At 40.6% G+C, this 12,094-nt stretch overlaps 1 protein-coding gene across 1 annotated transcript in view; it reads right to left on the reverse strand.

Annotated features, from left to right (window-relative positions):
* L3MBTL4 (L3MBTL histone methyl-lysine binding protein 4) overlaps positions 1–12,094 on the reverse strand; it is a 710,419-nt gene that overhangs the window by 377,299 nt on the left and 321,026 nt on the right. The window contains 2 exon segments of the mRNA XM_049900533.1: positions 8,936–9,011; positions 9,014–9,058. Coding sequence (XP_049756490.1) covers positions 8,936–9,011; positions 9,014–9,058 — 121 coding nt within the window.

The raw sequence follows: 12,094 nt of genomic DNA on the forward strand, positions 1-12,094 counted from the left end.
TAAAGGCTCTGCCACTGGCTCTCTTGAGGATGAGGGTTGCTCCTAGAAGCCAGCTTAAATTAAGCCCTTTTTAAATGTTATATGGGAAGCCCTTCCTAAGGCGGGAGGATTGGGACCCTCACTTAGAACAAAAGGCCTCAATCCGAGCTTACCTACAAGCCTTGCAGGCAGCTCATTCCTCAATAACTCAATACTCTGAAACAGCTCTATGCTTTCCTTCTGATATCCCTCTCCATCCTTTGCAACCGGGTGACTGGGCTCTCCTTAAACACTGGGAGACAGACCGTGGCCTACAGGAAGCATTGGGAGGGACCCTACCTTGTTTTATTAACCACCCACTCTTCTGTAAAACTAGAAGGAGTGAGGCTTTGGGTCCATTACACCTAGATAAAGAAGGCTCCACCTGTTGCTGAGACCAGAACTTCTAGCAACACAGAAAACAGTTTGCTGTGACACTCCCTGGAAAGCAGAACACTCAGGTGGCTGTTCAAGAAAAATAACCCTTAAGAGATAAGTGAAAATAGGTTTTTTGCCTGAGACGCTCTATTTCAAACACCCCTATCAACCTTCCATATAACCTGTTTAATACTTCTTTTTAACTGCCTCTATTCTTAAGGGTATGATGCTCAGCCTAACCCTTAATTTTGTCTTGGCCTAAAGTGGGAGACCTGTTACTGCCTCCTCTAATACCCGACTCAAAACCCTACTTTCCCCATGGGGTGAAAATACTGTTATTCAAATTTCTTAGGCTGCCGCCACTGGGGGCAATCTCAAAAGTTGTTGGGTTTGACATCAACATCTCCAAAGTGAGGGGCGTGGCCTACCTACCAGTGTCCCTGTAACCAATTTGTCAAATGTACCCCAGGTAGTCCAAGGAGAGAGAGCCTCAATATATACCCTTACCCCAATTTTCATCGCGACCCTCCTTAACATACCACAGCAATATCTGTGTTTTAAAGTGACTGACTTTTATAACTACACCCAGGGGAACCAGTCTACTTGTGAGATCACTAAAAACCTAATTTGGAACCATACACTTTCCCAGCTTACTGATCCCTTCACCTTTACTGATAAAACCTGGGAACGGATGTCAGACCAGAACTCTATATCATGTTCCCCAAATACAACTCATGCTTGTATTAACCACAGTAGAAATGTTTGTAGAAATGACTGTAAACCAATGCCTTGTAAATACTTAATATGAGGGGCATATCCTTGGGCCTTAGTACCTCAGTATCCCAGAAACTGGGCCCAGCTGTCCCAGACTTGTGCTAATAAGAACCTCCAGAAACTCTGGGAGCCTGCATGTCAGCTAAGAAGAACTTGGAGACCCCCAGGCCTCCTACCAGGGTGTGTAGGTACTGATTCCTGGTATAACCAAACTAACATCACCCTAAATAGTCATCAGACATGTGCCCCACCTGGATACATCTTCATTTGTGGGCAATCCTCACTTCCCCAATTGCATATCCCTAGGCGAGACGATCGCTATGAGTCGGAATCGACTCGATGGTACTGGGTTTGGTTTTTTTTGGTTTTAGGCGAGATGACCTCCAAGTTGTAGCCACCCATTGTCTAAACCCCTTCCTCACAAATGGACGGTGTGCGCTAGCCCACATACTACTGCCCATAACTATGTTTAATAGCAGCATCAGGAAGTGATAAAATCTCCCCGACAAAACGAAGGATTTTAGATAACACTATCTTTTGGGCAATAAAATCATTCAACCTGGCAGTGCCCTGGGCAGGCATTTTAAATCATGAGCTCATGCTTGCCAATCTCACTTACACCCTGGAGCATTGCTAATGAAATAGGAACTTCCATCAAGCTTCAACAACCATACCTAGATTCCCTTCTAACATGGGCACTGACAACACTATGGCGCTAGACTTCCTTCTCAGTAAAGAAGGAGGAGTGTGTGCCATGGCTAATACCGCCTGCTGTACATATATTAATAACTCAGCCAAAGTAGAGATCAATATTCAGCACATTCTTGAACAAGCACCTTGGTTAAAAAGGCTACAAATCACCCTCATATCCACCAGCAATCTGCCTGGCATTACCAGCAACTTAAAGGGAGGGTGGTTTTCACAACTGGCCCCTAGTCCCCCCAGTCTGAATGATCCTCGCTCTTCTTCTATTTGGCCCTTGTATTTTTGTCTAATAAAGTTTGTTTCTTCCAGACTTGAAAAGTTACATTTCCAAATGGTAGCAGTCAAGGATTCCAGCCCATCTCCCAAGAAGAAGCAGTACAGAGGTTCCATGAAGGCCCCTAACTTCACCCCTTTTCAGCATGAAGAAGTTATGGAAGATGAGACCTCCACCCCAATCCCCCCCTTTTTTAAGATTAAAAGGAACCTATTAAAGGGGGGGAAACCCTGGTGGCGTAGTGGTTAAGTGCTATGGCTGCTAACCAAAGGGTTGGCAGTTCAAATCTGCCAGGGGCTCCTTGGAAACTCTACAGGGCAGTTCTACTCTGTCCTGTAGGGTTGCTATGAGTCAGAATCAACTCGACGGCACTGGGTTTGGTTTTGGGTATATTAGAAGCGGGATTGAAAACCCCAATCGACACCCCTTCCCCCCTTTCTTTGTCTTGCTAACCACAAGCTTCTTCTGAGCAACATTTTTCAGGAAGTCACAGCAGGTAGTAGCTCCATCCACTGAACTAGCCCGAGCTACACCTTGAAGCACGCGCAGATTGAAGAAATCACATCCTTCAACCGACTCCAGGACCCGATTGTCACCAGAGGAACGATATTTCCCAGCCCATGATTTCACCCAATTCCATTTTAGAAGCAAGGGGTCCCACTACATGCACATCCTACAGAAGATGATTTAATATCCAGACCCCCAAATATGGGCATGGGAGGACTAAGGGCAGAAGATTCCGGGTACCAAACCCAACCCCCAACGCCAATGGAAACAAAAAGCTCCTCAGCCCCTTTACACTGTGAGCACGTAGCCTTATGGTTGCTAGACCCTATGAACTCCTTGTATGCGCAGACAATAAACTTGGCACTTTGTTTCCCTTGCAATTAGTGTCTGTCTTATTTCAACTGACTAATAAGACAGGACAAGAACCTGAGTGGTGTTCAGTTACATATGGAGACAGAGGGGAATGATCTCCTCCTAAAGTCATCTGTCTCCCCGAACTACTGGTCAGCTCCGGTTTTTAAGGGAAAAGGGGCTATAAGTTTTAGGGACTTCTGGAATGCGCATTGTCTTTCTTCTATTTGGTTTGGGTGGCTGTATCTCACACACGTCGATTTTTTCCTGCCATTATCCCATCGGCTCAGGGGGTGGCTAGTGCCACCCTTCATCTTATTTGACAGGCTTAGATCAATATCACTTATTTTCTACAGTCCTAGAGGAAACACTGGTTAACATTTCACCATTTGGGGAGCTAACATCAGGATCTTACTTGGAGGCAGGGATGGGCTAGGGGAATTTGACAGGCTTAGATCAATGTCACTTGTTTTCTGCAGTCCTAGAGGAAACATTGGTTAACACTTATCCATTTGGGGAGCTAACATCAGGATCTTACTTGGAGGCAAGGATGGGCTAGGGGAGGGAAAGAAGAGAAGGAAGAAAGAAGAAGGAAAAAAAAAATTGGCTCAGGTACTATTCAAGATATGGCTGAGCGGCCTGTTTCACTTTTTCTAGGTTGGCCTGGACTTTCTGAGAAGACGAATAAAACCATCTCTCTTGTGCTACTTGTTTTCATACCCAAGCTGAGAGAGCAGCTTTGTTCCAATCAAGTCTATGGTGCAAGGTGCTCGTATCAGAGATGGTGAGGCCAGCCTCATTTAATGTGATGGCCACCTGCACAGGGGATGGCTCTGGGGCACGTCATACAGCAATCCCTGGAGAGCCTGAGCCGTCCCCTGGGACACACCACACCCCCACTAGGTCTTGTCTCTGCATGTCAGCTCTTTGTCACTTCAGAGCAAATATGTACCCTAGGGTTCGGCAACAATGGCAATCCTAATCACAATGGAATTGGACTGTTGTGATCCATACGGTTTTCACTGGCTGATTTTTTAATGTACGTTGCTAGGCCTTTCTTTCCAGTCTGTCTGAGTCTGGAGGCTCTGCTGAAAGCTGTCCGGTATTATAACAAGCAAGCCTCCACTGAAAGACAGGTGGTGGCTGCACCTGAGTTGTACTGGCCAGGAACAGAACCTGCATCTCCCGCATGGAAGGTGAGGATTCTACCACTGAGCCATTAGTGCCCTTATATTAGGGCTTAATGATTTAATATTAGTGTCTTGGCTGAAATATACCACAAAAGCATTTCTGCAGAAGCTTGGAGCTACAGCATGTCCCATATCTTGGCTCAATTCCTGCAATGAGTATAAATGTGATTGATTAAATGACATTAGGAAAATAGAAACAAACTAATGGGATTGCCACTCATTTCAAAAAGCATAAGATTTTACTTAATAAAATTTGCCTGAGGACCAACAATTTCTAATGCTGCTTACGCTCATGCCATTTCCATCTCCTTGCGAGGACTCACTGTCGCTCCACTCCTCCAGGCCCACAGTGCTCTTCTGAATCTGCCTCAGAAAACCCTACCAATAGGCCTTGCTGGATGAACTCCATGGCATCCTGCTCACTCCTTAAGACCACGTTGGCCAATGTGCATTTGGTTTTCACTTGTTCATAGGTGGCTCTGCATTTTTATCCTATTGCGTACATAAATTGGAGTTCACTGGAGAGAGGCAAAAAGCGTATACACGTGCATTTTTCTTCCTTTGTTTCCAAGGCATTTATTACAACATCAAGCTACACATATGCTGGAAAAGCATCAAAGGAAAAATACTCATAAAGAAAAACAAGGTGAGAATTATAGATCAAAAACTATCTTCTTTATATTTTCTTTGCTCTTATTTTCACAGAATACCACTAGTAGGCAATCTGCTGTGATTATCTTTTGTAAAAATTCACTAGAATAAATCTGTAAAATAAAGTTCAAGGCAGGTTTCTCTTTCATACAATGACAGAGGAGATTAGATGATCTCCAAGATTTTTCCAAGCCCTGAACTTTTAGTAGCCTTTGCAGTGTTTGATCAATAAAACAATCATATTATATATAATAAAGTATTGAAGGAAACTGTAGAATCACATAGATAAAACTATAGAAAAATATCTGAAAAATACCTAAATATTGTTGGTCAGATGACTTTATCTGTTCATATATGATGAAATACTGTTTCTCTGGTTTTATAGCTCTACTTACAAAAATGTAATTACACCTATCTGATTATCAAAGTTACTAGACATTGTAGTGATATTGAATTACATAAGTAGGTAAGACTGGTCCTTTGACTTAAAATAGCACTCAGCAATAAAAGATGATTGGATGTATTGTTTGTACAAATATTACCCATAGATAGAGGCTAGAGTCAAGATGGTATATGCAGTTCATACTCAGAGCCAGTGTTCCTGCCAATTCTTCTGACAGGGCACTGACACATCCAAGGCGTAGGGTTTTTCTATAAAGGAAGCTAAGTTACAGAGAGAAGCTACAGGAAAGTGGTACGCTGTCTTTAAAATCTTTAGGAGGCCAACATTCAAGGCCCTGAGACTAATTCCATACTGTGTAAATATAGGGTTCTCGGTGACAAATCATGGAAGACTCAGGTGTGGAGGTGAACAAACAGATTGTGAAGTGTCTTGTGTACATGCAAAGGAATGGGATGCCTCTAGGATACTGGTGCCAATGAAGAGCTTTAAGAATGGAGATAATGTGGTGAAATTTGGGTTTTACACAGACTACTACAGGAAATGGAGGAAAAAACTGAAGTTGTCAATGATTTCATTCTATTTGGATCAACAATCAATGTCCGTAGAAGCAGCAGTCAAGAAATCAAATGACATATTACACTGGGCAAATCTGTTGCAAAAGATCTCTTTAAAGTATTAGAAAGCAAAGATGTTGCTTTGATAACTAAAGCGCACCTGACCTAAACCACGGTCTTTCCAGTTGCCTCATATGATGAGGAATCTAGGCAATGGGTAAGGAAGACAGAAGAGGAGTTGACACATTTGAATCGTGATGTTGGTGAAGAATCCTGAATGTACTATGGACTCCCAAAAGAACAACTTAGTCTTAGGAGAAATACAATAAGAATGCTCCTTAGAAGTAATGATGGTTAAAACCTCAGCTTGCTTACTTTGGACACTTCATCAGGAAAGACCAATTACTACAAAAGGACATCATGTTTGGCAAAGTAGAGGGTCAGTGAAAACGAGGGAAACCTTCAGTGAGAGGGTTGACACAACAGCTGAAACAACGGGCTCAAACACAGTAATGATGGCACAGGACTGGACCAAATTTTGTTGTTATACGTAAGGTCACCTTGAGTCGGAGCTGACACACTATACGCAATGAACAACAACTATAGGAAAGAAATAAGAAAGCACAGTCAGGCAGCTACTGCAACTCTACATCCTCCAACTTTGTTGTGTTGGTGCAACTGGGCATTTTGTTTCCACATTACAGTGGAAAAAGAATTCTGTGATAAACAACACAGGACTAATTCTGGAGTAGAATTTTATGTATGTATCTTTTTTTTTTTTTTAACAATAGGCAGGGGGATGGTTCAGACTGAACCACATTACAAGCATGTGGTTGTAGCCTAAATATTTAAAAATTAATAACACATAAATACTAATGATGCAAATATGCATCATTATGAGCTGTAGTATTAACCAAACAACCCACAGCAAACCAAATTAATAATGATTAATCTAAACAAACAGAAATTTATAACAAAAAAGCAAGGACAGCAGCTACAGAAAAGCTTGACCAATTGAAGACAGACAATTACAAGTTACCTTTCCCCAAAATTGTAAGGATTTCCATTAGCTGAGTGTGAGCATACAAACTAAGAATCTTGTAATATTGCCTAAAATGCATAAAAGCCAAACTTCTTAGAGAAAGCGGAATTGAAATATTTGGAAAACTCTGGTCACATATTTATTTTAGCTCAATTTCAAATTTGGTAACCCATTTTAACATAGTTTCATGTAAAAATGAAAACCTATAGAATGCAATATCATTTCCTGATTAATGGCAGCTAACATTAACTGGGCACATACTGTAAGTCAAGCAGTTTTTGAAACACTATGCATCCCTGTAACTCATTTCATTATAATAAATGTATGATAGATACAAATATTCTTCTCCATTTTATAGATGAGGAAACTGAGGCACATTGAGTCACACAGCTAAGTAAAAGCAAGATTCAAACCCAAGCATTCTGACTCTAGATTTCATACTTTTAACCACTAGGCTACACTACCTCTAGAATCTGCATTTTTGGATGCACTCTAGGCTCACTGGGAATGCCTGTGTCACTCACCAGCAAGCTGGAGTTCATATGCTGAGAATCATTTGTAACTATAATTAGGACCCTAAGTAAAGCAATGACATGGAGGGGGAGACGGATTCTAGAGAAATTAAGAAAGAGAATCATCAGGTCTCTCTGACTTATTGGATGTGCAGGACAAGAAAGGGGCAATAAGGGGGGGAGTCTGAAGTGATTTTGCAGTAAGAAGCAGGAATTTAGGAGAAAAATGGGAATAAGCGTATGAAGAGCAGGTCTGGCTTGGGATGGAATTCAGGTTTGATACATAAACGTCGAGATACTTATAAGACATTTAGGTAGAGAAGCCAGGTAGGCAGCTTGGCAAAGGGGCAAGCAAGGTAAGGTAAGGGTAAAGAGAGCTGTGCCTATACCTAAAATATGGAATTTACATATAAAGACTTTGGTCGGAATCTTTCCTACTTGAGAAAGTTACACAACATGTTAAAAAAAAAAATTGGCACAGCAGTGCTTATGAAAATACCTCACAGCAGGAAGGCATGGGTGGCAAACAAACGAGGAAGGCACGCATTATTTGCATAAAAATACAGTAAGTATTAAAAAATAAGTCAGGGTTTATTTCTACTTCTACAAGAAATTATGGATTCTTTCAAAGATACAGCTTGTCCTTTCAGGTCTATGTTTCAAGCATCAGGCTGGCTCAATGTAAGCCATCCCAACTAACAGAGTAACATGAGCTTTATCACAAGAAGCCAAGGGAGGGCAAGAGAAGCAGTGAGGGGAAAAAATCAAACCTAAGACTGAAGAATGCTTGCACATGTGTCGAGAACTAGTTGTTCATCATGTCAGACTAACTAGATGAGAAGGATCATGCAGACAAAAGGATAAGAAGTTCAAGCTTTTCATTAGAACTTGAAGAATGGTTAATTTCCTCTTTAAGTATCTAGAAAGACAGAAATAATGAAGATACCAGTAATAACGGAGGTTTTTTTTTTAACAACTAAAAACCTCAAGAAATTGTTGAAATCCAAAACAGTTGTTTTTTTCTAAAACTTTTTGTACTCTAATCTAAAAAATAAAGTTAACTAAGATACCCATAAAACCAAACCCACTGCCATTGAGTCGATTCCGACTCACAGCGACCCTACAGTACAGAGTAGAATTGCCCCATAGAGTTTCCAAGGAGCGCCTGGTGGATTTGAACTGACGACCTTTAGGTTAGGAGCCGTAGCACTTAACCACTACGCCACCAGGGTTTCCTAACTAAGATAGAGCATTTAAAAAAACAAAATTGACTTCAGCTAAAAGCCGGGTGGCCAAGATTAGATGGAATTGGACCTGCTGGGTCATTTTCCAAACTATGTAAACGTAGAAAATAAAGATTCCTTCAGACAACACTATTGAAACAATTTCTTAATGATTATTACTTTTCATTTATACATAGTATGCTTTTTGAGGCTTAATTGTGAATAATTGGCTTTCAGTGTAGCTGTAGTGGTGATTAATTAATTCACTTAGTTGATATTTAGCATTCAGATATAAGCAACATGAAGGCTGGAATTCAAGCTAAAGTATTTTAAAAGCAACACAAAAGCACAACGCTCATGATGTGGTACTTCCAGCGGATGCCCTGTGACATCACACCACCCAACAGGGTGAATGTCAGGGCTGTCTACACATCCATCCAGTAGTCATATTTATGGCCCCAGCCATCAAAACGAACCTGTTAAAACATACACTTTGATAAATTAGTATTGCACTATCCTTGCATCAAAATATATACAAACACATCTCTGAAAGTGAGGTCGAAACTTTATTAACCAGGCATTACAGCTGAAACAGTTTGTAAAATGTGCTATCATAAAAACCAGTGCCGTCAAGTCAATTCTGACTCATAGCGACCCTATAGGACAGAGTAGAACTGCCCCATAGAGTTTCCAAGGAGCGCCTCCAGCCTTCTAATCTAGCCACCAAAGGCTACCGGGCCATGTTTTCAGAGAACTTAGTATAGTAAACAAAAATGTTGCCAGGGATCTGTTAGAATTTGAAGGGGAAGAGCAATCCATTTTCCCAATTAAGAAAAACACTGTCATGTTATTGAGATGACACTTCTCTCCTGGACAACTGTCTGGGAGGTCACTGCAAGAACCATGTCAGCAGCATCATTGAGAAGAGCCACCAAATTGACATCAGTACAAGCCTTACACTGATGGGAAGACCATGGATTGGAGTGTGAAGAAGTAAGACATTCCCAAATCTTTGCAAAGGTCAACTGATTTAGGCGGGCCCACTGGAACAACGAAGACAAAGAGGATGGACAAGATATGCTACTGGGGCAGAAGGACTGTAATAGCTATTAAAGGGCAAAGTGTAAACTATTGGGAACATTCCAAGAAGAGACAGAGCCCAAGTTCCAGACACTTTACTGGTAAGAGATCAAAACAAACCTAATTTAGCACTATTTTGTATCTTACTTCCAAGGCACACAAATATACGTGACATACACATTTATGACCAGCTCTGGGGATAATAAAAATATAGCCCAATTTCTGAAACAAAAGTCAAATATTTACTTCTGAAATATATTATCAAATTTTAATCTTTCCTCTCCATGTCCCAAGAGTTTCACATCTGGATGGAAGCGACAATTTGTACAGAATAAAAAATAAGGATGATAAGAGTTCATTACTATGTAACTCTACTTACTCTCCTACCTATTTTCTGTTCCTGACAAACGGAGACTATCCTTTTCAATGCAAAAAAAAAACAAAAACAAAAAAACAAACCAAAAACCTCATAACTTTTAAATATTACACTTTGAATAAAAAGAGCAAGATAACTAGAACTATAATAAAACAACTAAAACACAAAGATATTATGTAGGACATGTGGCACACAAAAAAGGAAATGTGTATGCATTGAGTCCTAAATAAAGTCTTAATTTTTTTCTCAAGATCCATTTTTTAAACAAGTGGTTCTCAAACTGTGATCACTGGAACAGCAGCAGCAGCATCACTTGGTCATGTGTAAAAATGCAACATTTTTGGTCACAATACAATCCTACAGAATCAGAAACCTTAAGGGGTGGGACCTAACAATTTGTTTTAACAAAACCTCCAAATGAATCTGATGCAAGATAAGCTTTGAGAACCAGTGATCTTAGCAAAAATAACAACAACAACAACAACAACAACAAAAAACCCAAACCAAACCCATTGCCATTGAGTCAATTCCAACTCATGGCAACCCTATAGGACAGAGCAGAACTGCTCCATTGGTTTCCAAGGAGCCGCTGGTGGATTCTAACTGTGTATCTTTACGGTTAAGCAGCCGTAGGTCTTAACCACTACACCACCAGGGTTTCTGATCTTAGCAATAGGTCTCATAATATTTCTACCAGACTTCGGCTTCTGGCCTAAGTGTAAGTGCCCTCTCACTTTAATATTAGAAAACTGGACAAAATACATGAAGTGACTGTTTATAGACATGAAACAACAGGCAGCACAGAAACGCAATCTCTACGTAAAGGAAGATGAACACCCAGGTGAACCCAAGAGTCAGCTTTAATGCTGACCTGGAGAAAATTCCCTGATTGCAGCAGAGGTAGGAGAACCATAAACAGAGCAGTCACGCTGTGCTGAAGAGACACAACGTACAGTTTGGAGTTGCCAAAGCTGCTGGAAATTAGAGGGCAAGGTACAGGAGAAGGGGGTGTTGCAACAGGGGTGAGCCAAAGTCTATGTGGGGTTATTTACAAGACCTCAGTGAAGGGCCAGAAAGCTTGGCTCCATCCATATCATTAAGGTCAACTGTACTTTGAGGAGGCAGCTCTTCCTCAGTCATGTTTTGAGTGCCTTCCAACCTGAGGGGCTCATCTTCCCGCACTATATCAGACAACGTTCTGCTGCTATTCGAGAGGTTTTCACAGGCCAGTTTTTTTCAGAAGTAAACTGCCAGTTCCTTCTTCCTAGTCTGTCTTTGTCTGGAAGCTCCACTGAAACCCATTCGCCATGGATGACCCCGCTGGTATTTGAAATATAGGTGGCATTGCTTCCAGCATCATAGCAACACACAAGCCACCACAGTACAACAAACAGATAGGCACATAGTGATTGCACTACTATAAATACTAAATAAAGTTCTTCAAATTGAAATTAAGTGATATCAGATGGAAAGTGAGATCTAGAGGAATGAATAAAGAGCACCAAAAAATAGAAAACCTAAGAAAACATGCAAGGCTAGTTTAACACTCTAATTGTAACCAATTCATTACATAAAAGAACACAGAAAAATCATACGATGATCTCTATGGATACAGAAAAAGTGGCTTAATAAGTTCAATACTCAGTGATAAACACTGTCAGCAAACTAGAAATAGAAACTCCCTCAACTGCATAAAGAACACCTGTGAATCTCCTATAGTTAACACTATACTAAATGAGGATATATATTGGAATGAAGAAAGTGTTATCTGTTCTCACCACTTCTAGTTAATGCTGTACAGCAGGGCAAAGACAAGAAAACTGAATCAATGGTATCACATTGAGTCAGAAAGAAGAGATAAAACTGTCCTTATTCTCAGATGACATGATTGTCGTGTAGAAAATCCTAAAAAAAAATTAAAACCAATAATGACAGAATTTAGCAAGGTTGCAGGATTCAAGATCAATATAAAATAATCAATTGTATTTCTATATACTGACAACAATTAATTGGAAAACAAAACAAATACAAACAATTCCATTTAGAGAAACATAAA

Source organism: Elephas maximus, chromosome 11 (genome assembly GCF_024166365.1).
Source record: "Elephas maximus indicus isolate mEleMax1 chromosome 11, mEleMax1 primary haplotype, whole genome shotgun sequence".
In the NCBI taxonomy this organism is placed as follows: Eukaryota; Metazoa; Chordata; class Mammalia; order Proboscidea; family Elephantidae; genus Elephas; species Elephas maximus.